At 44.6% G+C, this 26,313-nt stretch overlaps 3 protein-coding genes across 5 annotated transcripts in view; all 3 read left to right on the top strand.

The window, feature by feature from the left end:
* The window catches only part of SMG1 (SMG1 nonsense mediated mRNA decay associated PI3K related kinase), a 60,468-nt gene extending 50,970 nt beyond the window's left edge, over positions 1-9,498 (top strand). For both annotated transcript variants that reach the window (XM_041401455.1, XM_041401454.1), the window contains 12 exons: positions 206-356; positions 449-638; positions 868-1,337; positions 2,328-2,465; positions 3,472-3,624; positions 3,954-4,133; positions 4,342-4,569; positions 4,986-5,197; positions 5,394-5,500; positions 5,829-6,008; positions 6,126-6,232; positions 6,922-9,498. In XM_041401455.1, the coding sequence (XP_041257389.1) occupies positions 206-356; positions 449-638; positions 868-1,337; positions 2,328-2,465; positions 3,472-3,624; positions 3,954-4,133; positions 4,342-4,569; positions 4,986-5,197; positions 5,394-5,500; positions 5,829-6,008; positions 6,126-6,232; positions 6,922-6,999 (2,194 nt within the window). In that variant the 3' untranslated portion in view covers positions 7,000-9,498. The remainder of the gene's footprint in view (positions 1-205; positions 357-448; positions 639-867; positions 1,338-2,327; positions 2,466-3,471; positions 3,625-3,953; positions 4,134-4,341; positions 4,570-4,985; positions 5,198-5,393; positions 5,501-5,828; positions 6,009-6,125; positions 6,233-6,921) is intronic.
* Positions 9,499-13,473: 3,975 nt separating this feature from the next.
* On the top strand, positions 13,474-19,978 carry ARL6IP1 (ADP ribosylation factor like GTPase 6 interacting protein 1). 2 transcript variants are annotated; one of them, XM_041401452.1, is made up of 6 exons: positions 13,474-13,567; positions 15,134-15,267; positions 16,930-17,046; positions 17,849-17,966; positions 18,600-18,684; positions 18,909-19,978. In XM_041401452.1, exons 1-6 carry the CDS (start codon positions 13,532-13,534, stop codon positions 19,025-19,027), a joined length of 609 nt encoding a protein of 202 aa, XP_041257386.1. In that variant the 5' UTR covers positions 13,474-13,531; the 3' UTR covers positions 19,028-19,978. The 2 variants fall into 2 exon arrangements, with proteins under 2 accessions (XP_041257386.1, XP_041257385.1); XM_041401451.1 differs by having other exon boundaries at positions 16,930-17,049.
* Positions 19,979-20,490: 512 nt separating this feature from the next.
* RPS15A (ribosomal protein S15a) lies at positions 20,491-24,530 on the top strand. The gene is made up of 5 exons (XM_041401453.1): positions 20,491-20,581; positions 21,406-21,543; positions 21,674-21,753; positions 23,180-23,265; positions 24,395-24,530. The coding sequence occupies exons 2-5, from the start codon at positions 21,411-21,413 to the stop codon at positions 24,486-24,488; spliced, it is 393 nt and encodes a 130-aa protein (XP_041257387.1). The 5' UTR covers positions 20,491-20,581; positions 21,406-21,410; the 3' UTR covers positions 24,489-24,530.
* The last annotated feature ends 1,783 nt before the right edge of the window (positions 24,531-26,313 follow it).

The following is a 26,313-nucleotide window of genomic DNA, read 5'->3' as shown; positions in this document are numbered from 1 at the left end:
TGTAATGTGGGACAGTAAATTTCTGAGTAGGTGCTTGGTACACAACAAACCAATTCAAAATCTTCAAGTGGTGTTTCCCTTGAGCCAGTTGTGGTGGGTCCATCAGTGGTACAGTGAACCTGTGGAATCAGTCAGCTTAAGAAAATTCTGTTTGTTGTGGACTAAGCAAAACCATGTAAATTTTCTTTCTTCTTTTCCTGTTAAGAGTACTTCATGCTCAGTATGGTGAACTGATTCAGCCAAGAAATGGTTCAGTTGATGAAACTCCTAAAATGTCAGCTGGTCAGATGCTTTTGGTAGCTTTTGATGGAATGTTTGCTCAAGTGGAAACTGCATTTGGTTTATTGATTGAAAAGGTATGGATTTGTTCTTTTTGGAGTACTGTTGGACTCAGAATTAGGAAACCTTAAAAAACCCCAAGCTAATTAATTTCCTTTACGTTGCTCAGCTAAACAAGATGGAGATACCTCTTGCTTGGCGTAAGATTGACATAATTCGGGAAGCCCGCAGCACCCAGGTTAACTTCTTTGATGATGACAATAATCGGCAAGTCCTGGAGGAAATTTTCTTTCTGAAGAGACTGCAAACAATTAAAGAATTTTTCAGGCTCTGTGGTACCTTTTCTAAGACACTGTCAGGTAAATAAATGTTGTCAAATATTCAGTATGCCTTTCTCCACTTCTCATCCTGTTCAGAAGAACATAAAGTGGCCACTTTTGCTGTAACTTACCCTGGATATGTGGTAAGGAAGCAGAAACTAAAAATGAATTCCTGTGCTTTTGCTGTGTTTGTAATTTGGATATTATTCTTCTGGATGCATCAAATGTTTTGTTTATAACAGAAGTACTATTTCTTTCCCTTTAAAAGGAATCAGTTCAATTGAAGATCAGAATGCAGTAAATGGACCTGTTCAAATTGTCAATGTGAAGGCCCTTTACAGGAACTCTTGTTTTAGTGAAGATCAAATGGCCAAGCCAATTAAGGCTTTTACAGCAGACTTTGTGAGGCAGCTTTTAATTGGCCTTCCAAATCAAGCTTTGGGACTGACCTTGTGCAGTTTCATCAGCGCTCTGGGTGTCGATATCATAGCTCAGGTAGAGGCTAAAGACTTTGGAGCAGAAAGCAAAGTTTCTGTGGATGACCTGTGCAAGAAAGCTGTGGAGCACAACATCCAGATTGGCAAGTTCTCCCAGCTGGTGATGAACAGGGCCACAGTCCTGGCCAGCTCCTACGACACGGCCTGGAAGAAGCACGACCTGGTGCGCAGGCTGGAAACCAGCATTTCCTCGTGCAAGACCAGCCTGCAGAGAGTGCAGCTGCACATTGCCATGTTCCAGGTGAGAGCCCAGCACAGGCTGGGGACTTCCAGACTGGCTCTGGGAAAAATGAGCCTGAGTTACAGTGTCTGAGCACAGCAAACGTGATATTTTGTTGAGTAAGTTCTAAGGTATTTTAATGGACTTAATATGTTATTTTGGTTATAATTATGCTGTAAATATATAAGGAACAGTGTTGCTGCTAGCTTTTCTGGAAGACTAGCTAATTTTTTGCAAATTCTGCAACATACATATTTTTTTAATCAATACATGTAATTTTTTTCTATAGCCATTAAGTAGGTTTTTAGAAAATAGGTCATTCTCTGGCTTTCTTACCAGCAATGCTGTCCTGTTCTCCCCCTTTTTCTCAGATTATGACTTTAAGGGAGGAGATGGCTTAGAACAGTGGGTATGAGGTGCTGAATGTCATTTTGTACCTTTTTTTCAAAGTTTTAATGCATTGACTGTCTCCTCTCCACTCTTTGCTTCATTAAAAATACAAATAGCAGCAGTATCAGTCCCGAAAAATGCTCTTCTGAGGCTTTAGATAAATACCATTGTGTACCTTTACACAGGTATCAAGTTGTGTTGTACTATCAGTGATCTTAATTGTATAAGGGACAGGCTTTCTCCAGGTCAGTTAATAAACCATTTCATAGACTGGTAAGCAAAATTATCTTGGTTTTAAGGTATCATAAGTGAATTGTTTCTGAATATTGATGGTTTTTCCTTTAGATTAAAAAGATGTGTGTAAATCACATCTAGTAAGTTAGTGGCCTGATTAATTGTATAAACATCCAAGCCAGCAAAACATCATTTACAACTACTTGTATAATTTAATGCTCTTGAATGATTTAGGACTTTGAGCTGTGCTGGTGCTGTCTGGCACTCAACCCTTTTAAGTGCCCTTACTTACAAAGGGTACCAGAGCACGGGAATTGCTGTTTGTGATGCAAAGTATTTTGTGCTGAGCATTATTGAGAATCAAGTGTTGCTGTTACTCTCTTAAAGTGGCAGCATGAAGATCTCCTCATCAGTCGCCCCCAGGCTATTTCTGTCACTCCTCCTCCTCGCTCTGCAATTTTAACCAACATGAAAAAGAAACTTCACGCGCTCAGTCAGATTGAGGCTTCCATTGCAACGGTCCAGGTAGGAGTGTTTGGGGAGGGTTGTTCAGCAGCACCTTGAAATGTGACTAACACAAACTGCAGATCATCTGCCACCTTCAAACTGTGTGATCTGGCCTGCTGTCTTACACAAATGTGGGGGTATTGTCATTGATTTCTTTCAGTCTGTCTGATGGATACTGTTATATTGATTTTGTTTGTTGTCTCATCCAAAATGTTCTTTGGAATAGCAGTAAATGTCTTTGAAGAAAAGTACAAATCTGTGAAAGTCCCTTTCTTTCTGAAGGCCGCTAATACTCCTTTTCTTTAAGTTTGTGTGCCTTAGATCATCTTTATTATCATTTTTCATAGCTAAATGTCAAAGTTCCCTTTGTAGAAATGGGCAAATTTATTCTTCTGTGTGTTAAGGTTTGTGTACTGCGGCTTTGCTCAGTACTTTAGATTTCTTTGGTGCCAGTAATATAGAATATTTGTTTGTTAAGTACTGCTTAGCTTCCTGAATTTTAATTCCCTTTTTTAGTTGCATAGGTACTGTTTATAATAATTTCTTGAATTATTTGCAAAATAATGGAGGGACTCCTATGATATTATATAATTCTTAGTCTAGAAATCTGATTACTTTTGCTTTTTTTTTTTTTTATTGGTGAATTAAAGTCTAGACAGGTAGACTTATATAACAATCAAATCCTGTTGTGGTGTGTACTGGAAATAAACTTTTAAAAAGCATAAACTAACATTTGTTAATCATGAATGCCAATCTGATTACTTTTGCTTTTTTTTTTTGGTGAATTAAAGTCTAGACAGATAGACTTATATAACAATCAAATCCAGTTGTGATGTGTACTGGAAATAAACTTTTAAAAAGCATAAACTAACATTTGTTAATCATGAATGCCATAGTATTTTACATATATGGCATAAAAAAGTGTCTGCATGTGTTATATATGCACAATTTATTTACAGTCAGGCTTAGAATGCTGTATATCAGTATGAATTATCTATATGGGCTTTTTTCTTCCCCAATGCAGGAGAAACTAGCAGCACTTGAAGCAAGTATTGAGCAGCGTTTAAAATGGGCAGGAGGTGCTAATCCTGCACTGGCCCCAGTCTTGCAAGATTTTGATGCCACTATTGCTGAAAGAAGAAACCTTGTACTGAAAGAAAGTCAAAGAGCAAGCCAGGTACTATGGATAAGTACAGTACTCCTGATTCCATGAGTGTGTTCACTCTTCATTTCCTACTTGTGGTTTATGTAGAAGATATTTTTCTGCTCTGCATCTAAAGAGCAAACATAGATAACCAAATACTTCTGGGAATCCCACTTGAAAGCAATAGGAATAATCTGTGTGAGAATTGCTGCAGGGTTGGATGACCCTGGGATGATACTGCTACTGTAACAGAGCAGTATCTGTGTTTTTAAAATCCTCACTTCAAAGCACATGAAAAAAACAGTTTGTCTAATAGACAGTTGAAGTGAAATAACTTTTCTCACTCTTGCTTTGACTTGCAGGTCACTTTCCTTTGCAGTAATATCATCCATTTTGAGAGTTTACGCACCAGAACAGCAGAAGCCCTGAACCTCGACACCGCGCTGTTTGAGCTCCTCAAGCGCTGTCAGCAGATGTGCTCCTTTGCTTCGCAGTTCAACAGCTCCGTGTCCGACCTGGAGCTCCGCCTGCTGCAGAGGGTGGTAAGCCTGGGGCAAAGCCAAGCATGAGCCTTCAGAATCACTGCAGGGAGTTCTCAGCTTTGGCTTCCATTCTCAGTGTTATGTATGCCTGCAGATGGATGATGGCTGCAGAGTTTATGCTGTCAGTTAAACACTTGGCAGTGCTGTCTGCACAGCAAGTGAATTTTATCTCTGGGTACAGATAAAGAAATGTTTCTGTTATTTTTAGGGCACTGGTCTCGAACATCCTATTGGCAGCTCTGAATGGCTTCACTCAGCTCACAAGCAGTTGAGCCAGGAGATATCTACACAGAGAACAGTACAAACAGAAAGAGAACAGCAAATAGAAACAGTTTGTGAAACAATTCAGAATCTGGTGGATAGTATTAAAACTGTGCTCACGGGTCATAACAGACAGCTTGGAGATGTCAAGCATCTACTGAAAGCTATGGCAAAGGTATGCCTGAAACATCTTTAAATTTATTCCTCAAACCTGTGTCAGTACAGTTTAAGAAAAATAACAGTTGTAGCTATGTGCTTTGTAAAGTATCTAGAAACAGTAAAATGTTTATGCATATGGAGTTCAAGACATAAAGTTCATGTTTAAGAATTCATAAAACTTTCTACCATTAGCCTTAGCAGGCTTTGGTTGAACTGATTGGCAGTTGAAACATTGTGTTTATAAATCCTTTTGGTTCTAAATCTGTAAAAAAATTTATAATTTAAAAATTTATTTCTTCATACGTAACTGCTGAAAATTATAGTTATTTGTAATCAGATGACAAACTGAAGGACTGAAAGGTCTTGGAAATCTCCACTTTAATCTCTTAGCCAAAATATAGCAGTTGACCTTTTTGCACATCTTGGTTACAGGATGAAGAAGCGGCTTTGGCAGATGGTGAAGATGTTCCCTATGAGAACAGTGTTAGGCAGTTCCTGGGTGAATATAAATCATGGCAAGATAATATTCAGACAGTTCTGTTTACATTAGTTCAGGTTATGGGTCAAGTCCGCAGTCAGGAACATGTTGAAATGCTGCAGGAGATAACTCCCACCTTGAAAGAACTTAAAACACAGAGCCAAAGGTAAGAGAGTTACCTTGTCTCAGGTGAGAAAAGGCATTTTGCATACCTGCTTTCCTGTAGCAGGAACACATCATGGGGCACATACTTGATGATTTTCTTAGAAATCCTCTTGCAAAATTTGAATTAATTTAATTTTTGGGTTTTTAGTAAGTCAAGTAGTTGCATGAGTATTTACCAACTCCATTATGTTTCCCAGTGTCTACAATAATCTGGTGGGGTTTGCATCACCCTTAGTCACGGATACAGCAAATGAATGCTCCAGCCCAACTTCAGCTGCTACATATCAGCCAACATTTGCTGCAGGTAATTCTTACAAAAGTACAAACATTAAACCATCAGGAATTGATATTAGAGAAGGCATCATAGCTCTTACTGAACTTTGAACTGTAGACAATTTGCATAATATAAATAAATTCTTAGCAGTGGAATAGAACTTCTTGTTTATGAAGCGAAAGAAATTAGAAAATGGAAAGGTTGAAAACTGGTGCAGAATTTAAAATGCAAATTAAAAATGCATTTTTTTCTGAAAAACTGGTAGGTCTGTTTGATATGCATTTAATTGTGCTTTTTCATGCCTCTATAATATGCTATTATTTTGAAGACTTTAAGCACTTCTAAACTTTCTTTACAGCTGTACGTAGCAATACAGGGCAGAAAACTCAGCCAGAGGTGGTGTCACAGAATGCAAGAAAGCTAATTCAGAAAAATCTTGCAACATCAGCAGATACTCCTCCAAACACAGTCCCAGGAACTGGCAAAAGTGTTGCTTGTAGTCCCAAAAAGACAGCCAGGGACCCTAAAACAGGAAAAGGTAAATACAAACCTTAAAAAAAACCAACAACCCTACCACTGACAGCAAGAAAGAAATACCTCAGTGGGTTTCTGTGCAGGAGTGTCACATTGCACTAACTCTATTTCGTACCTGTAGCTGTGCAGGAGAGGAATTCCTACGCAGTTAGCGTGTGGAAGCGGGTCAAAGCCAAGTTAGAGGGCCGAGATGTGGATCCCAACAGGAGAATGTCTGTGGCTGAACAGGTGAGTTGAAAATGAAGTTCCAGTACTGGTGCTTGCTTTAAATACACACTGATTAGCAGGTCTGTATGCTGAAGTGTGCCTTCAGGGCTGAAATCCTGTTGTGAGTGGGGGTTCCTTTGGGGGTGGGAGTTACTGCAGTGCAAATCAAGGTTGCTGCTGCCTTGTATTGCTGTGGGGTTTTTTTGTTGGTTTTTTTTTTTTTTTTGGGGTTTGTTTTTTTTTTTTGTCATATGATTTTGTTTTTCATATGGGACGTTTATGTAAAGCCATGAATCAGATAAAATTGTCTTTTGTCTGTCAGTAAGCTAACATTTGTTCCACAGCAGCTGATAGCCCGGGAGAGCACGAGATCTGTACAGCTGCCCAAGGGACAGGACTTCTGTGTTCACTAACATAACACACTGCTGTCTCTGGGCAACGGAGTCAGGGGACACAGTTGTCCGTGTCTATTTGAGAATGGTGTGGCTACTTCCAAGATAGGAGCTGTGAATGAGATGATAATGTGATTTTTTTTTTTTGCAGTATAGCTTCCTGTTTTATGTGGACTGCACGAAGTTATGTCTACAGTTATTTCAGATTTTTTTTCAATGAAATATTTGCAGGTGGCATTCAACAGTAAATTCTAAGATCACTTAAACACTTTCAAAATTCTAGCTTATTTTTAATTCCTTGTTTGACCTTTTTAATAGGTTGACTTTGTGATTAAGGAAGCAACTAATCTAGATAACTTGGCTCAGCTGTATGAAGGTTGGACTGCCTGGGTATGAGTAGGGAGACAGCAGCTCGGTCTGGTTCAGCGAGGTCAGACATCCACCAGAATCAACTCGGCCTCAGGCATCCGTAGCCGCACCACAGTCGGTGGTGATGCATACTGGGGCTTAATCTGAGGAAACCTAGGAAATCTCGGTGCACTGGGAAGTGAATCCTGCAGGATAGCTGCACTCAGGGATACGCTAAACACAATGGTCTGCAACCCCCACGGTCAAGGGTGAAAGCTCACCGCTTGAGCAACACGGTTTGTCTTTCTGCTACGGAAGAACTGCAAACGTGTCTGGGGGTCAGCTGCAGAAAGAAATCAGGATGCTACAAACGGCAGAGTGATTTGGAACTCAATTCCACCTGACCCTGTGAACAATTCAGGAAACACCGAACCCTGTTCAAAGAAAAACAGAAAAATGGGGCCATGAAGAAATCACAGCAAGGGCAGATTTGATGCATTCAGATCCTTGTTCCTCTTGTTCTGTGGCAGCAGTGCTGGTTGAGTTGACCAGTTAGTACGGGAAAAGGCTACAAAATGTAAACTTCAGAAATGGACTGAAAGCAAAGAGCTGTACATCAGATACACGCTGCATTGGAAGAACTTCTGAGATAGAAGAAAAAGCCTTTGTTCTCTTCTCCCTTTCCTCTTTCCTTTCACTCCTCCCTCCCAGCCTCTCCTTGCATACACCCCTCTTGGCTTATTCTTGTAGGTTAGGCGTACTTCCAATATACTTTTTATTTCAATCCTTCTGCTTCACAGTTTAGTCAAATTAACAACTTAAATTCTGTTTGGTAAACAATTTCTCCAAAAGCACTGAAAATATAGAACATCAACGATTACTTATGAGTTGGATGGTCAAATGCAAAATGTAATTTTGGTTATTTTAAAGTCATTTTTGTGATTCTATTATGTACAGTTTCTCAAAATTGTCACTGTGCATTTAAAAGTAATGATTCCTACAGGCATTTGATTTAATGTGCACTTCCCTCTGCTTGCAGTGTACACTTTTTTGTAATTCAAATTGTCCCTCCAATCTCATTCTACTGTGATTGCTGTAGTTTCTTTCGTACGACGTAGCTAATCCAGTGTAATCTTTACCTTTTTAAAAACCAGGATAGAGTATCTAGTAGAGTTTTACATTGTTGATGACAGATAAACAATAAAGTGATGTTCTGGTGGAGGTAGAGTGATATGCTTTTTACTTCATTTTCCTAATCCTTTTAGTTCACACTTGTAAATTCTAGTGCTTCACTTCACAGGGGTATACATATAATCCAAGAAATGAAGGACTCTCAAATTTTTGTTCAACTAGATCTGTAAAGATTTCTGCAAAGTAGTTTTCCTTTGCCATATTTCTTCTATAGATGGCTGTTCAGTAATGCATACATAGGGAATCTTCCACCAAGGTTTTTTTTTTTTTAATCAGTTCTCAAAGTGTGATTATGGTCAGAAAAGTCTCACTAAAAATGGCATCTTCCTTGGATCAAGGTCCTGCTTGTCTGCTGGTTGTCTGAAAGACTTCTTGTTTTATTTTATAAGCAGGACACCTTTAGGAAAAGGCAACTTCCTTTTCTTAGAGAAACAAATCCCACAGAATTCAGCTACAACTGCAGAACTGTAAAGGTGCAGATAGCTAAGGCAGAAATGCACCCTGGCATTCTGAACCCAGATAAATTTGTTGTAGCTCTGTATAGAGAGTTTCTCTTTTGTAAACTTGGTGAATTCATTATGGACAGTTGCTGAAAAATGTGGGAAGGTCCTTAATGCCATTTTAGTCACTTTTCAGAGTAAAACCACACTTTCAATACAGCATTTTTTCAGTCAAAATCCAAGTATTAAAATATTTGAGCCAAGCCCACTACTGGCGTAAAATTAATTTAATTGAAAGGGTTTGCAGCAGTTCATCCGAGTAGGAAGCTTGGCTGGTGATTTTTGGATAATGCCAGCAAACTTCTGTTCCTTTCAGTATTTGCACTATGCTGACTGCTCTGCCTCCGCAGTAGGTCTTAGAATTCACTTTCTCCTCTGTTGCCAACTTTTTTGTGGACATGCACTTTGAAGTGTAACAGTTTTCAACAGTCATATGGCCTTCCTTGCACTCTGATTGCCTGATTACCTCTAGGGAAGTCACAGGCTTTGCATCTAACAGTACCCGTGCAAACGCATTCCACTGCCTCTGCTTCCTGACCCTCTGCCGGCACGTCCAGGAAAAGCTGTTGGAATGTTGCAGTGAAGAACATTCACATGCAGAACAGGACACTTGACACTGTTGGTCCTTTTCATTTTTTTCTCCGGTTAAAAATAACCTTATGAACAATCTGTTGGAGAAGTGTAGTGACAGGAGTGTGTTGTACCTGCTGTTTTGTTTCTTGGAAGCTGGGGGGAAGGGAGGGGTAATGCACTCACCTGTGGCTCATGTATTATACCTCTGCCATCCAGAAATGAAACACTTGTGTGGAGATGGGTTCTTACTGCGTAATTTAATAAAGTTTTAAAAAATAAAAAAGAATATGTGTTTTTAATTTCCTTCTGTGCAACACTGTGTGGTTGTGAAAATTACAGGGAGGAATAAAGTACCTGATACAAACAAATACAAACCAAACCCCAAATTAGAGCAGGATTCTCCAGAGACTTAAATTTGCATAATTAATGCAAAGGAGACAGCTCAGATGTGCAGGAGTTAGTGGGACTGTCACTGTAGCTTGTGTGCTGACACATTTTTCTTGGAAATGTTGACAGTATGGGAGGTTGGTACAGTCTTGATGAAACCTAAAATTCAGGTTCTGCTCACACATCCTGCATAGTAAATAAGACTGTGTTATATTATCTTAAAAGATGCTTCTTACAAAGACGTAAGGGCGCTTCCTTTATTTTCAGTAGAACTGGTGTTTATTTTCCCTGCAGTGAGGCACACCTAGAATAATGCAGTCTAGAATCACCTCTCTAAACACATACAAACCAGCTGAAGCTATAGAAGTCAAGCAGTTCAGCTGAGGGCTATTTTTTGCCTGCTGCTTATCCACAGTAAATATTAACCAAGGGTTCATGCTATAAAATGATTTCTCAAAGCCAAATTTCGCGTATGCTCAGCAGTTTTTTTACCCCCTCAGTTCTGTAGGCTCATGGTTGAGATGCCCTTTGAAAATCGAGTTGCTTGTTTGCCTCTCTTCCTCTCCCGTTTTGGAAAGCCAGGATGTGAGCATGGCTCTGCCAAATGGGTTGCTGGGATGTGTTAAACTGGAGTCATTAGTGGTGTCCTAGATTATTTTGGTAGGATAATGGCACAGTCAATACAACAAATGGAAAATGCAGCAGATCTATACAGTTAACAGAATTTAGTTTTGTACTTTTTAGGGACTTCATGGTCTGGTTTTGCTTTGCAACAATTGGTTTTGACCCAAGGATTATCCTATTTAAATAGAATAATGTTTTTTCTAATTTTTCAAATATTTGCAAAAGACCCAAGTCCCCCAAATTGAAGCTCTTTCTAAGTGCTGTAGTCTTTAAGGTTAATTTACTTCAATTATTCATCAATATGTTCTGTGCCTGGTACATTAACCATTCTGTTTTGGTGCTCTCAAGTACTTCAAAGGTTTCTTTGCTTTTTTTTTTTTTTTTTTTTTTTTTTTTTTTTTTTTGGGTCAAGCTTTTCCTAAAATTAGCAGATATACTTTATGCATTAAAGAATTTGACTAGGAAAAATATTTGAAAAACACCTGCCATCTGTGTGTTTGTTAATGTAGTCCCAAATTATAAGATGCATTATTTCTTTAGTGAAGTTGTGAGCATACTGTTAACACTTTAGCTAAAGAATTTCACAGAAATTACAGATATTGGCTACAAACTACTGCTGTGTACATAAATGCATAGCTGGTTAGAGCAATTCTGCCATTCATCAGGCTAATTTTTTATTAATAGCATAATGAATGTGTGTTAGGTATGCTGGAAGGGTGGAGGCTTGACGTGTAAACTTTGTGTGCCTGTTCTAAGTGCACAGATCAGTTGCATTGCCCCTTTCAAAGGTGCTTTGAAGCCTGCTTGGGGATTTAATTTTCTGTGCATCTGCTAAGAGAGAATCTTGGTGCAGGCAGAACTGATGCCATTGCAGTGTGGTCTGTGCTGTGTATTGAGGCGAGCAGAACGGCTGGGTGTAGCTCAGGTAAGGTGCAGGAGGAACTGAGCTGCTGCTGACCCTCTGCCTCCTGCACCGTGGCTGAGATTTAACAGTGGAATCCGAATGCCTTTTTTAATACACATTTTTTAATTTGATGTGGTGCCTCACTTGGCCTTGAGGGCACCCAGCAACGCTCACCTGTCCCTCTGCCCCTCTGAGGTACGGAGCAACACGTAACAGCAGGGAAAGGCACCTCCACGGGCCCTCTGGGATGGAGAAAAGCTGCAAGGGCACCTGGCTGGAGAGCTGGTGTTTGAAAAACTGGCTGGAGATGATGGCAGTGCCTGCTTTTCCATTGGTAAGTGCTTGGGTTTTTTGTGGTGAGAATCACATGAAACCAGGAGCTGGCTGATGGTCTCTCATAGCCAGAGCAGTGTTGCTGCAGGGCACTGCAAATATATGTGGAAACTGCAATCTGTCACAGAACCACACAATGGTGAGGGGTTGGAATGGACATTAAATACCATCTAGTCCCAACACCCCTGCCATGGGCAGGGGCATCTCCCAGCATTGAATCTCCCTGGGCAAGCCTGTTCTCACCACTCTCAGTAAAGAATTCCCTCCTAATATCTAACCCAAATTTCCCCTCTTTTAGTTTGTACCCTTTACTCCTTGTCACTCCTTGTCCTGTCACTACAGTTTCTGATGAAGAATCCCTCTCCTTGTAGGCCCCTTCACACACTGGAAGTTTGCTGTGAGGTCATGCCTCTATATGGCTCCATGCTCTTTTAAAAGACTAACAAAATTATTGCTGGCATCATCACTTACTTATGAAATCAATTTTTGTGTGAGCTTTGCTGTGGTAAAATTACAGATTTTGAGAGTGAACTCCACCATTTATAAGTGTAAAAGTTACATGAAAATACTGTTAGCTTTTAGTGGCATGTGAATGAATTTGAAAGTTATTCAGTATGGCATCTATTCTTTACATATGTTCTAGGGTGAGTGAAAAGCACCCTGTGAAAGACCAAACCATTCAGGATGGACATAGGTTTGCTTTTACATTGTCCTCCTTAGTCCTTCTCTTTTTTTGTGTCCATCAAGCTGGTGCCAGAGCAGTTTTGGTGTCCGAGATGTTTTCTTTGCTCTCATTATATCCTTGCGTGGCACCCTGGGCACGGTGATTACGCTCATTACCTCACGTGCCTGAAGCATTTAGAAAGCTGAGTCAGAAACAATATTTCTATCCCAGTGCCTTTCTCCTGTATTGATTTCCATGCTGCCACGAGTTCTGAAGGAAATAAAACATCTTTGCTGGGCTTTGATGTTACCAACAGGATGGGCCGAGTGCTGGGTACTGCTGAGGGCACACCTCGGGGGGTGTTCAGAACGGACACTGAGGGGCTGCAGCGAGCTCAGAGCAGGGCACGGGGCTGGGGAAGGGCAGCGCCGTGAGGAGCAGCAGCTGAGGGGGCCAGGGGTGTTCACTGGGGACACAGGGAGCTGAGAGCAGGGCAGGGAGCTGGGGTGATTCAATGTCTACAGTTATTTCAGATAATCTTCCACCAAGGTGGGGGTGGTCACTGGGGACACAGCGAGCTCAGAGCAGGGCACGGGGCTGGGGAAGGGCAGCGCCGTGAGGAGCAGCAGCTGAGGGGGCCTTTGGTGTTCATTGGGGACACAGGGAGCTCAGAGCAGGGCAGGGAGCTGGGGAAGAGCAGCGGTGTGAGGAGCAGCAGCTGAGGGAATCGGGGTTTTATTTGGGACACAGGGAGCTCAGAGCAGGGCACGGGGCTGGGGAAGAGCAGCGGTGTGAGGAGCAGCAGCTGAGGGAGCCGGGGGTGCTCACTGCGGACACAGGGAGGCTCAGGGTCACCTCAGGAACCTGGTCAAAGGGAGCTGGAGCCGGCTGTACTCCCAGGAAACAAGGGACAGGACAAGGGGACACAGTCTTAAGCTGAGCCTGGAGAGGTTTAGGTCGGACATTAGGAAGAATTTGTTCAGAGCGATTAGATATTGCAACGGGCGGCACAGGTAGAGGTGACGGTAGAGTCAGCGTCCCTGGAGGTGTTTTAAGGAAAGATCCGACGTGCGTCACTCAGTGCCGTGGCGCAGCTGACAAAGCGGTGCTCGCTCGCAGGCTGGACTCAGAACCCTTTTCCAACGCGACTTTTCGGTGCGGGTGCCGCCCTCCCCAGAGCCGAGCGCCGCTCCCCGCGCGGGCCCGGCGCCGCCTCAGCCGCACTGCGGCGCCGAGGGGGGCGCGCGCACGCCCCGCGCGGTTCGAATCCCAGCAGCCAACCGGCGGCCGGCGGGGCGCCGGGACTGACCAATCACAGCGCTCAGGCGGCCCGCGGAGGCTATAAAAGGCAGCGGCGCGGCGTGGTGAGGGAGGGCGTGGCCGGCGGTGCGGGAGCGGTGCAAGATGGCGGAGGGGGACAACAACAGCGTCTACCAGCTGGTGAGGGCGGCGGCGCCGAGCGAGGGCTGGCGGCCCTCGGGCCTGCTGGGGGCGGCGGCGGAGCCAGGCCCGCCCTGCTCTGCCCTGCTCTGCCCTACCCGCAGCGGTGGCTGGCGGGGGCCGCTCGGCCCCGCGCTGTGTGACGCGGTTCGGCGCTGGGTTCGGTGTGGGATGGGCTCGGGGCCGCGCGTGGGGCGGCTGCCGCGGGTGCAGGCCCAGGCGCGGGAGCGGCGGCTGCGCTGCTGCTCGCGGGCCGGAGCTCCCGGCAGCGCTTGGCGTTACGCGATCTGCGGCGCTCAGCCGGACTGCGTCTGTGTCAGTCTGTCTGTCCGTGCGTGTCTGTTTGTGTGTGTGCAGCCTCCCGCTGCGGCACCGAGCGCCGCAGCGATCCCGGGGAGCGGCAGGCGTTGGGTGATTCGGCGTAACTAAACGTGCCGAGATACGCCTGAATAGTTAAATAAACATAAGGCTATATATATATACACACACATATATATATATAGTTATGCCTCAGTTGGTAAGCGGCTGCTGTGGGGAATGGGAAAATCGCTGTAAAATCCTGTGAAGGGGCAGAGGCTGGGGCGTTTGGGCGCTGCGGGGCTGCGCACCCCGGCTGGGCACAGGGAACAGCTCCGGCTGCTCAGAGCTTCCAGGGAGGCTCCGGAGTCTGTAGAAAGCCCACGAGCTGTGTTGTTGTTCTAGTGGCGTCGGAGTTCTCATTGGAATTAAGTGCAGCGCATAGCTGAGAGTGAAACCTGTTCTGTTAGCTCTGCACGGCAGACGTGCGTGTCTTCATGGCTTTTCACCTCTTACTGCTCGGGCAGCAGTCGGCTCTGTTCATGGTTTACTGAGTTTTGTAATCTCTGAGATGCCGTCTCCCACTGAGGGAGACTGTTAAGCTCTGTTAAGTGTGGAACACCTCGGGTGAACTGCTTAACAAGCTGATGGCAGCACGGGTGGGACCTCCTTGCAGGAGAGGTGTAGGGAGGAATGCAGGAATCACAAAGGAAGTGGAGTTGAAAGGCTGTCTTGGGCAGCTTGTGGGAAGACTTGCTGTCCACATGTGATCAGTTGGATAACCTTACTGTGGATTCTGAGTCTTTATCCATATTCCTTATAATAAACTGACATTGGACAGCAGCTAGAATGCTTCAATTTAATGTGGTAGACTTGTCTTGGAAAATACATGTATTTTTAAACAGTTCTCATATTACAGTTTTCCAGTCATTGACACTGAAAACTTGAGAGGTTTTAAAACCTGACTTTCTACTACTCTGGGGGGATGGGGTATGGTAAATGGGAGATTAGGGGAAAACACCTTGGCAAAATCTGGGAGGAGGTATTGTTTGGCCTACACGTGCTGCTAGGATCTTGACTATTTAAAGGCATCACAGCTACAGTGTCGTAAGTTAGTACAAAACTCACAATATCGTTATAAATTTAATTACTCAGATTTGTGGCTGGGATCTTTAATTATTACACTAGGGGTTTTTTTTAGCTACTTCAGTGTGGGAATTAATTTGATGCTCTGGTTAGTTAAAGGAGTTTTCTTCTCTTTTTGTGTAGGCAGCTGAAACTGCAAGCTTGGAAGAGCAGTTGCAAGGATGGGGAGAAGTGATTCTGATGACGGATAAAGTCCTTCGCTGGGAGCGAGCCTGGTTTCCTCTGGCCCTGATGAGTGTTGTTTCCTTTTCCTTCCTGTGAGTACCTTCTGGAGGGAGCCTGCAACATCACTGCATCTTCGTGGCTGGTACCAAACCTATTAAGAAAATTAGTAGGACATCTGGAGAGGTCTAATGGAAAGGTTTTTACTCTAGATTCTTGTTCCTAAAACGTGTGAAGTTTGTTGGAAATTAAAACCAGAAGTAATGAAAGCAGGAAGTAACGTGATTCACATCCTGCTCAGAATGGTTTCTGCAAAAGCTGTTTGCCAGCAGTAGCTGCTGGGGTTTTTACTGTGCTCAGCTGAATGTTCTTCAGTGGTGCATTCATGTTCTGCCCTCATTCTTTGTCCCTGCTTCTTACTCAGATCTCATGATCTCCTTTGGTCCCCCCCCACCACCAGCAGTATCCTTACAGAAAGCTTGTTTCCCTAGGGCACAATATCCTGTTCTGCCTCTTTACTGTGGGTTTGGGATAAGTTCAGGGGCTTTTTTGCACAACTAGGGTTTTTAATATTCTCTGTCATGTCTTTTGAGAAAGGAGAAAAGGGAAGATTGCAGGTAACTTCAGTCAGCAAGGTGGAAGGATGTTGCCTGTGTGATTGGAGGTGGTGGAGGCATTTGGTTGTGCCTTTATGTAACATGGTAGTAAAGATGACCTGACTGCCTTGCACAGACAGCTGTTTGTGCCAGCTCTGCAGATTGCCAGCTGTTTCTGTTCCTGCAGTGAGGAGAGAAATTACAAAAAAAATGTTGAACCAGGTGAGGCAGGGATGATTGGTGTTTTGGTTAATATAAAATTTTTTGCTTTTAGGGGAGATGACAAAGGTGGAAATCCAAATGGAAATTGAAAAGTAACTTTTAAAAGAAGTAATTGTGTGAACTTGAGGTTATTCTGTTACAAATTCTGTGATGACAGCAGGGAAGATCTTGTGCTGAGTAATACTTTATGGAAATGCAGAACTACCTCAGGTTCTGAACTCACCAAAATGACCTTGAACACCCAGCACAGTGTGACTGTGCAGATGAACAGAACACACAGCCCTGCAGGAGCACTCTGCAGATGCACAGAACAGCCCCACCATGGACTGGGTCATTTCTTTGCTTCCACTGTTTCAGTTTTCAGGAAGTTCTGTGAAGTACAGGTGGATAGCAGAGGGCCCAGCTGGGTGTTATCAGACACTTAGGAGATCAGCTGCTTCTTATCCAGTTGCCCTTCTGCTGTGTTTGAGTGATGGCAGACTGAATATGGAGAATGCAGCAGTGCTTGAAGTGGAGATTGACAGCCTCTTGTCCAGAACAGGTTTGGCTGGCTCTGCCAGGAGAGAGTGAGCAAATGACAGCCTCTAGTGGATCTGGGTTCTGTGACTTGAGCAACAAAATTAAGAGCTTTTACTCTACCTGGTTATGTCATATGTTCACTCACTCATCCTCATCCCTCAGTCAGTGTTAAGTTCATTGTTGTTCTATTTCTGAGAGGATAACAATGATGAAGTTTTACTTCTACTGAACTTTATGCCTTATTTGCTTGTAGCATATTCTTATCTGGTATATTAAGAAAAAAAGGCATTTTTTGTAATTTTGTTTGAGGTTAGGCAGGAGAGTAGGTCTGGAAGCTCTGAGCCAGTCTGAAGGAGTGACCAAGCATGTCTAGTGTTGAGCAGTTGGAGCACTCAGAAATAATTTCTCTTCTTTCTGCAGGATGATCTACTATTTGGACCCATCAGTTCTCTCCGGTGTCTCCTGTTTGGTTATGTTCCTGTGTTTGGCTGACTACCTGGTTCCTGCTCTTGCTCCTCGAATCTTTGGCTCTAATAAGTGGTGAGGAAAGCTTCAATTGAAAGTTTATTGAGTGTATTTATGGTCTTTATCAAAATGGATTTGTGGATATCAAATAGTTACTTTTTAGAGTCATTGTAGTGAGAAGTTAGCAATCTCTATAATACATGAAGTGAGGACAGCAGCAACATGTTCTTCATTCTTTTTCTGGAAGATAACTACTACTACAACATACCTTTATTGTTCCTTTTCCTCTGGAAAAATTGGATTGTGTTTTAAGAAGTAGGTGCATTCTGTACTCTCCATGAAGCATGCTAATTAGTCCTGCTAGACTAGTTTTTAGTAATGAATGGATAATGTATACTGAAAAGTAAAATTATGTGGAAGAGTACTGATTGTATGTTCGGAAAAAAGCAGTAGTAAATGTGATAAAAAAGAGAGTAATGCAGAGAGTATGAGTGTGATTGAAACAGATTTGAAAAAGGCAAGACTTGTATAGAAGCAGCAACTTGAAGAAGAGCCTGATTTGAACAGCATTAAAGGTGAATTTTAGTGTATCTACTTTAGGATGACTAATGGATAAATGTTCTTATGTAGATAAGCATTATTTGTGTGTATCACACTGCCCAGATTAAGGTCAGGGAGTCAATTTAATTAACAGTCAGCATACAGGAAAATTACATGGGCACTTCCTTGCAGTGCTTCCAAGCAAAGCAAATGCTGGGATAAACACTGGGTACATTTTTACTGCTGGAAAAATGCCATGGGGAATTCTTAAAAAGTTTAAATTAAATCTTGAATTCTCATTTCTGGCTTTTTTTTTCCCCTCCCTTTTTTAAAGGACCACGGAACAGCAGCAAAGATTTCATGAGATTTGCAGCAATTTGGTGAAAGCTCGCCGCCGGATTGTCGGCTGGTGGAAGCGCCTCTTCACTCTGAAGGAGGAAAAGCCTAAAATGGTACTGAGTGCTAGGGATTAATCTCTGTTGTGTCAAGAGTTTGTGTGACTGAGCTTTGTCTGAAGTGTTTTGGCAAAGCACGTGCCTGAATGAACCAACAACTGGCACTTCAGGCTGTGACTTGATACTGGTTGCACATTTATTGGGACCTGGAGTGGAAGATACAAAACTTAAAAACTTGCAGTTCTGTGTAGTTTAGGAGCATACCCTTGGTAATTAGATCAAGGAAGACTGGATTTCTCTGCATAGGTAAATTTTTGGAAACAAGCTGTTTGCCATGTACACAAACTGTCCAAAAACCTGGGTCTGTAGTAGCATGTCAGCTGGTACATGAGCTACTGAGCCACTGTCCCAAAACAGCTGTGGGTGCAGCACTGGGGATGGCACAGTCTGGCTCTAAGGGATTCTGGGCAAAAAGGAACATGCACCCTGGCCACCTGATGGTCTGAAAACAAGTGAGATAGACAATTACAGATCCTGTAATCTCAATTTTAACATGCCTGTGCGTAGGTATCGCGTGTGGAAGAGCCAGAAAGCTTCACGTGAGTTTGAAATGTTGAAGTGCTGCCAAACCCTGCAGGGAAGGGAGAATCCCCAGCAGGTCTGTGCTGACTCTTCCCTTTTCACTTCTAGTACTTCATGACCATGGTCTTCACTCTTGCTGTGGTTGCCTGGATTGGACAGCAAGTTCACAATCTCTTTCTGACCTACCTTATTGGTAAGTGTGGACATGCAAAACACAAGGAACTCTCTTGTTAGCTGCCTGCCATGGATTGAGACTGGTAGAAGTAGTGTTTAAGTGTTGGTGGGGTCTTTTTGTTGCAGGGTTACGTTTTTCTCTTTTCAAGCAATTAATGGGGCTTAAGGGAAGCAAAGAATTGCAGGGTTGACAGAAGCTTGTTAAGGGAGTACTAATTATTTTTTTCTCTTTCTCCTCTTTAGTAAGCTTCTTGTTACTGTTTCCTGGACTAAACCAACATGGGATCATCACAAAGTACATTGGAATGGCAAAAAGGGAGATCAACAAACTTCTCAAGCACAAGGAAAAGAAAAATGAATGAAGGCTTAACTGCTGTTCACTCTAGTAGAAGGTTTTCTTGGGAACAGTTTTGAGAATTAATGTATAATTAAGACAATAGAAGTTGTATTGCTCACTGACTTTTTTTTTTTTTAATTGGCTCCCTGATGAAGTGAAAAAGTCATTCCAGCAGCTGCTGTGGGTTTGTCTCTTGCTGTGCTGAGTAGGGTTCTGCAGCCTGGAGCTGATCCTGTCTGAGACATCCTCTTCTTTGATGTGTGGAGCTTGTTAAGTGTCTTCATCAAACAGAGCCTGGGCATAACTACCCCAACAGCAGAGCTGTAATGCCTGATAGTATTTCTGTGACTGTGTTAGATTTGCTGATCATTAATTGTGGCTGCAGCAAGTGTGAGAGGCAGTTCTGAAGGCTGATACTTCTTGGAGGCTTGTTACTACTGATCCTTGTGGCAGGAGGACAATTAGCAGAGTGAGAATGGCCATGGCTGGGGGTGCACATCCAAAATGGGGGCAGAAGGTGGTTCCATTGTCTCACTGAACCTGTTTGCTTCTTTGGGCTGCGTGTACCTGGGAATGTGTGCAGTAGGGGTCTGGAATATATAAATCTGTGTTCACTTATTTAGCTGTAGTGTAAACTCATTGCACTGAGACTGTAGAAAATGAGTGAAGGTGTGTGTAACCTTAAGAGCTGATTGTTCTGGAAACTGCTGTTGTCATGGAGCCTTGTAGCACGTTTGGTTTTATGAATGTTTGTCTGTATACAAAATCACTCTGAATATGCTGAGTTTGACTCTGTAAATAAGCCTGAATTGTTTGTGCTTTTCTATGATCTCTCCCTCCTTTTTTAAAACCGAACTGTTTTTCTTTAAAAAGCTAAAACCTGTGTTAATGTTTTAAAAGTTTACTGTTTTAAACGAACTCTCTTCAGTGTCTGTTGTAACTGTTGGGTAGGTAAATACAAACTAAAGAGAAACTACTTGAAGACTTGCTCCTCGTCAATGTGCAGCAAAGGGTGTCGGTGCATTTTCCAGTGGAGCAGGGGCTCTGGGAAGGGTTGGGGAGATGCTGGGTGTGAGCAGCCGAGCGGTGACACGGCGCTGTCCCCAGCCGTGTTCCCGAGAGTGGCTGAGGTGCTGCCCGTCTGCTGTCACGGCACGCGTGCCCTGTGTCCCTTCGGCGTGCGAGCTCACTGCAGACACAGCCCATGCCTCAGCGGGGGCTGTGCTCACCGCAGCCCCGTGTCGCGCTGTCCCCGTGTCGCGCTGTCCCCGTGTCGCGCTGTCCCCGTGTCGCGCTGTCCCCGTGTCCCCGCTCCGCTCTCCCGGGCCGGGGGCTCAGCTGCGCGCGCTGCCCGGCGGACTGCAGCTTTTTGTCCCTCGTGGCTCGCCGTACGCGAGCGAAGCGTCCCCGTTCCCATGGTAGCCGGGCGGCGGTGTCGCTCCGGAAGTGCGGCGCGCGGCCTCGGCCAATGGGGAAGGCCAGGCTTGAGGGGCGAAGTCTCGCGATATCTCCTCCCGCCGATGGCCCTCCCATCACCCCGCGCGGCCCGGGCTCTTCCTTTTCCGCCATCGCGCTCTCGGTGAGTGGGGCCGGAGCCGCGGGCGCGCAGCATCCGCCCCGTCCCGGCGCGCGGGGCAGCCGCGGAGCCGGTGCACTGTGCGGCGAGGCCGGGAGGAGGGAGCGGAGCGCGGGGCGCGGGCGCGGTCGGGCCCGGGAGGAGGCGGCCCCGGCGCGGGGGCCGGGGTTGGCTGGCGCGGTGTTGGTGTCCCAGTGGTGAAAGTCCTCGTGTGCCTCGGGATGTGCCCCGGGACAGGGACAGGGTCAGCGCCGGACGGTGCTGGCAGCGCCCGGGCTCTGTCGGAGCGGTGGCGGTGCCAAGTCATCCCTGCCGTGCGGGGCCGCTCCGGGGCTCCTTTCCGCGAGCCTCAGAGCTGCTGCCGGCTTTCCTTTGCGAAGTGTTGTGTCTGTGCATCCTGCGGGTTTTTTGCAGATCAGTGAGCCGAGCAGCACCTGTTGATTTAATACCGCGTAGGATCTAGTTATTGCCCAGGATTGGTACTGTGCGGTTGGGTGTTAATTGGGTTTTAAGGCCAAAGTGATTTACCTGAGGAGCTGTCACTGCTGACATGGTGTCTGGGTGGTGGTTTTGAAATCGTGTGTGTGCTTTGATAAAGCCACGTTTTTTAACTGTGTCAGGTTTCCTGACGTGTCGTGGTAGTGGTGACTCTTGCTCACAGCTGAGCGTGTGACTCGGTTCGCTGCTTTAGCTTGAGAGTGTTTTTTAAGGTTTAATGCAACTTTCGGCATAGTTGGATCTTTTAGATGTGAACTGAGCCCCGAGGGCAGCGCTGCTCGGTGTTTCCGTGCCGAGGAGGCGCTGCAGTGACTGTGCCCTCCCTGCAGGCACCATGGTGCGGATGAACGTTCTGGCCGATGCTCTCAAAAGCATCAACAATGCAGAGAAGCGAGGCAAGCGCCAGGTGCTCATCCGGCCGTGCTCCAAGGTGATCGTCCGCTTCCTCACCGTGATGATGAAGCACGGTAAGTGCCGGCCCTGCTCCCCCCGGTGGGGTAAGAGGTGGAAATCGAGGTGCTTGAAGTAGTTTGGTGCAGCAGTTAATTAGTTGTGTTATTGTGGCTGAGCGTGTCTCTGTCTGCTGGTCTGCTGCAGGTTACATTGGTGAATTCGAGATAATTGATGATCACAGAGCTGGGAAGATTGTTGTCAACCTCACAGGCAGACTCAACAAGGTAGGATTTGTCTTCCTGAATTCTCTTCTCTAAGGAAGTGTTTAAATAAGACTTCTTAAAAAAATTATGTTTGTCTGCTCCATTTCTAAAAGAGCTGCTTGTAAAGGAGGTGGTATTTGTTGAATCCATGTAAATAAGAGTAGCATGGATGTTATCAGTTAAAAGGGTGGTTAATTTGTCTGCATTCAAAGTGGTACGGATCACTAATTACATTCATTTTAAACTGATTATGTGAGATGTGCTTTCAGGGAAGTCTGCTTGCACGTGCTGTGTATTTCTGTTCAAAGGCCTTCTGGCTACCTAGTGCCTTCCCAGTTTCTTGATATTTAAGCTGTCTGGAAGACTTGTCTTAAGAGACAGGGGCTGAGTTGGTTTCCAGTTGATGTTTGGTAGCTGCAGATGTGGAGAAGGCAAACCTTTCTCCTGCTGCCAGGTGGGCTTTGCTTGCAGTGAGGAAAAGTTGAATGTTACATTAATTGGTGCCTGTGAAGTTCCTGGGGCATGTGAGGCATTCGTGTGTGTTTTGGAAATTCTTCAATGCCTATGTCTCAAACTACTGAGCTGTGTAGTTCTGTGTGATTTGCTGTGCATCAATGTTTACAGCTAAGCTCTTCCAGTGAGAGTTGGCTCTTCAGTAAAGAAATAAAAAACATGTCTTGGTCAGAATATGTTAGGGGCTGTTCTCATGAATAAATGTGCCATCTGAAAATTGCAGAGTGTGTAAGGCAGATAATGCTGACACCCCCAAATTGCTGTAGTAGTTACAGTAAACACAGTAATTACAGTGTTATGTGTGTGTAATAAAGGGTCAGGTTTGAGGGGAGTGTTCCTTGAACTCTCCAGGATGATATGGATCTTCCAGGCTAATAGATGCAATGCTTCTCTCAGTCATTGCAATAAGAGAACAGTTGTTTATTTCAGAAAAATGTGCATAGTGCAGGAAGGTGTGCTTCTGGTTTGGTGTTGGATAGTTGTTAAGATAATTGGAGGCAGTGAGGTGACTGGTGGTGGTGCTGGGGTCTTGGTCAGTAACACAATTACCTTGTAAATTCCATTTACGTGTTAATTTCTTCCTGGTTAAAATCTGCATGGGGTTTTTTTTGTGCTAACTGTGTGATGGTTAGAGGTGGAATATCCCTGAGCGATCCCAGGAACATTGCTGATGTTACAGCCTGCTGTTGTGCTTCCCCAGGTGTGGGCATCAGTGGGTGGTGTGGCTTCAGCAGCAGTTCAGGGCTGTTCAGCTGAGGAGCAGGGATGAGGAGGAGGCTGAGGCAGGAACGGGGGTGGAGGTCCCAGTGGGAGCCAGGGAGGAAGCACCACTTGTGCTGTGGGTAACAGGGTAAACCCTTCAGGCAGGGAGCTGGGATCACACATGTGCAAATCCATAAAGTTCTTCAGTTTGTAATGGAATCCTCTCTTACAGTGTGGTGTAATCAGTCCCAGATTTGATGTGCAGCTGAAGGATTTGGAAAAGTGGCAGAACAACCTGCTGCCTTCCCGTCAGTTTGGGTGAGTATGAGGGAGGGTCAAATGAGTGTTGTGTGTAAAAATGTTACACTCACAAACTGCCTGAGTTAGACTCACCTGGCACCTTCTCCTCTGATCAGCCTGGAGTTAAATTCCAGTATAAAAATCCATCCTCCACATAAATGCCCTTTTAAACCAGTTTTACAGGGGCACTGCTAAGCAAGGATCTGTTTCTGCTTGGCTTTGGTAAAATCCTTGTTTTACTATTTCACAGTTTAGTGGAATAGGACTTTTCTCATACTTGTTTTGGTTTTATGAATGACCATTCTTAAATGGGGAAGAAGTTATATAAGTTAGTGGAATTCACTTGAATTCACATGTCCAGACTGTGTGCAAATTAGTCAGATATTAAGTGATGAGGGACTTGTAGCCTCTGTTGAACAAACCTCCACAACACAGGAAATCTTAATAATATGCAGTGTGTCTTCACAAAGTGTGTGGAACTGAGAGCTGCAATTCCCAGTGCACCAGGATGGCAGAGCAGGAAGGGTCTGCAGGGCCTCAGCCAGTCTGTCCCATCAAAGGAAGGATTGATTAACAGTTCTGTGCTGTTTCTGTTCTTAAAGCTCCAGCAGTAACTGCTGCTGCAGCTGGCCCTGTGTAGCTACTCTGTGTTGTCACTGGGAGTTTTAAGAGTATTTAGCATGGTGGGACAGGAGGGTCTGAGGCAGGGAGCTGTTGGGTGAGGTGTGTTAGTGGTGCAGGTGTTGGCAGCTGCTGCAGGTGCAGATCCTGCCCTGCCCCAGGCAGCGTTCAGCACTGAGGCACATCCCAGCTGTGGCACCTCTGCCTGCCCTGGGGAGCAGCATCTGTGCAGGATAGAAGTGGACTTGGGCTAGAGACCTGTCCAGCAGCTGGACAGGGACTGCCCAGTGGGAGCATGCAGGGAAAGAGGCAAAGAGTTGGGGAACAGAAGTGTGCCAGTGTCCTGTGTGTGCTGCAGAGCTGTGCTCATGAGGAGCTGCTTTTGCACTGCTGATAATCAGTCCCACTGCATTGGGCCTGTTAGAGGAGCAGGCCTTGCTGTTGTGACACAGAGGAAGTTGGTGCTGTCAGCTCTGCAGCAGCCAGGAACAGGGAGATAAACTGAACCTTTGCTCTCTCTTGGCAGGTATATTGTACTGACAACCTCAGCTGGCATCATGGACCATGAGGAGGCGAGACGAAAACACACAGGAGGCAAAATCCTGGGATTCTTTTTCTAAAACTTGTAAAAAAAGAGGATACTAATAAATTGTTCAAATGGACTCTGGTGTTTCCAGTGGGTATTTTAATGGCTTTGAACACTGCCTGTGGCAGTGCTTGTAACAGCTCTTCAGTAGTGCTCGAGGTCCAGCTTCACTTTAATGATGTTTGGGTTCCACACCATCTCTGGTCACAGTTCTATTTCTTTAATGATATAATGTGCTTCTAAAAGTTACCACTGGAGTGGCATTTTGGGGTCACTGTACAGGAGAGCCTCAGCAGGGGAGCTCTAATGCTAACTCCTGCTAATCCCAGCTCTCCTGCTTGGGCTCACCTCACAGTGTTCAGTACATGTGTCTGCAGTTAGTTACCTGTGTGTGATTCTAGAGTTTCACCTTTTGCCTCAGTAATAGAACATGCCTTGCCAGAAGGTATTTCCTGTTCATGGTTAAAAAAGTTGTGGGATGTGGGATTCTGGAATAATTAAAGGGGTTGAAGTTTTGATTTCAGGTCACAAACTTGCTCCACATCATACAGTGAAAGGAGTAACTGAGGTTGGGAGGTGAATAATTCTTTTCCTTCATATTTCTACTCGTTTCTAAAACAAACCTGCTTAGCTGCAGGTCTCTACGCTGAATTAGAGTATTTACAAAGTCAAGAGTCTGTTTCAACCCCTGTGCTGTCAAATGGAGCTGTTCAGTGACAGCTGGGGTTTTCCCTATCCTTGGTGGTTTTCATTCTGCAGTACCAGGCACTGACACCTGAGATTTTGTACTTCTTGCTCAGAGTAACCCTGAAGCTTGTATCAAGATTCACTATTCTTTTTCATAAAGTCTTGATTTTTATCAAGTCTAGAATAGAACATGTTTCTCATACCTAGTGGAAGAAGGCCAATGACGGTTTCAAAGCTTCCTTTAGATGAATTTACTATGGCAAGTTTCCTGCTAGTTTGACAGTTGTGTTTTAAATCAGTTTTACACAGGACATACATGGTAGTTTTTCTTACCCAGCTTATCTGTGTGTCCTTTACTCCCACAGAGACTCCTGAGGTAATAATTTCTGATGTTCTCAGTTGACAGATCAGTTGGGAATGAACTGTAAATTTATTCCACAAGCCAGCCCAGCAACTTTTGTAGACTTATTAAATGGAAATTAGAGCTCTGATGTAACAAGAATGACTTGGAAGAAAGGAAGCAGCAGCAGAAGCACCTTTACCACAGGATATCTGCAAAAGTAACTGCATCCAGGCTTACCACATGTGGAAGCTGCTGTGGCTGATTTGGGTTCATGACGTGATCTCTGAGCTTGCACCTCGCTGGTGAGAGCTTTGCTGCTGGCTGAGAGCCATGAACTTTGGAAGGTGGGCTTGGGAGCTGCCAGGAGAGATCATGACAACATGACAGCTTTAAATGAGTTTGCAGGAATTTTTGCTCCCAGATATGCTTAAAACCTGAAAGTGGTGTAATTTTTTTAACCTCAGTGGTGTTTAGTGGGCTGAGGGCATGTATATGCCTTGGGCAAGCAGTTTGTAGGTAAAAGCATTTTGGATAAGAAAAGGATTGATGGAGGTGGGAGGGGAAATGGCACAAAGCTGAAGTGCAGTGTGGGTTACAACAGGTACCAGGGGCAGCTGTTAGTTCAGAGAAGGGTTTGGTACCAGTGGGGCAGAGGGAGCAGCAGTGATGGAGTCCCCTGAGGGACAGGGGACTGACCTTCCTGGGGGGAAAGCTGGCGGGGTGGCTGTGCCCTGAGGAAGCCCCTGAGTTACCAGCTTTGCCCTGGGGCTGTCCTGGGTCCCCTGTGGTCTAACACTGAAGGTGATGGTGTCACCTCTGTGCCCTGCAC

This window comes from Onychostruthus taczanowskii, unplaced genomic scaffold, assembly GCF_017590055.1.
Source record: "Onychostruthus taczanowskii isolate IOZ18803 unplaced genomic scaffold, ASM1759005v1 scaffold19, whole genome shotgun sequence".
Taxonomy (NCBI): Eukaryota; Metazoa; Chordata; class Aves; order Passeriformes; family Passeridae; genus Onychostruthus; species Onychostruthus taczanowskii.
Note: the sequence above shows the minus strand (reverse complement) of the source record. Positions and strands in the feature narration are given on the sequence as shown.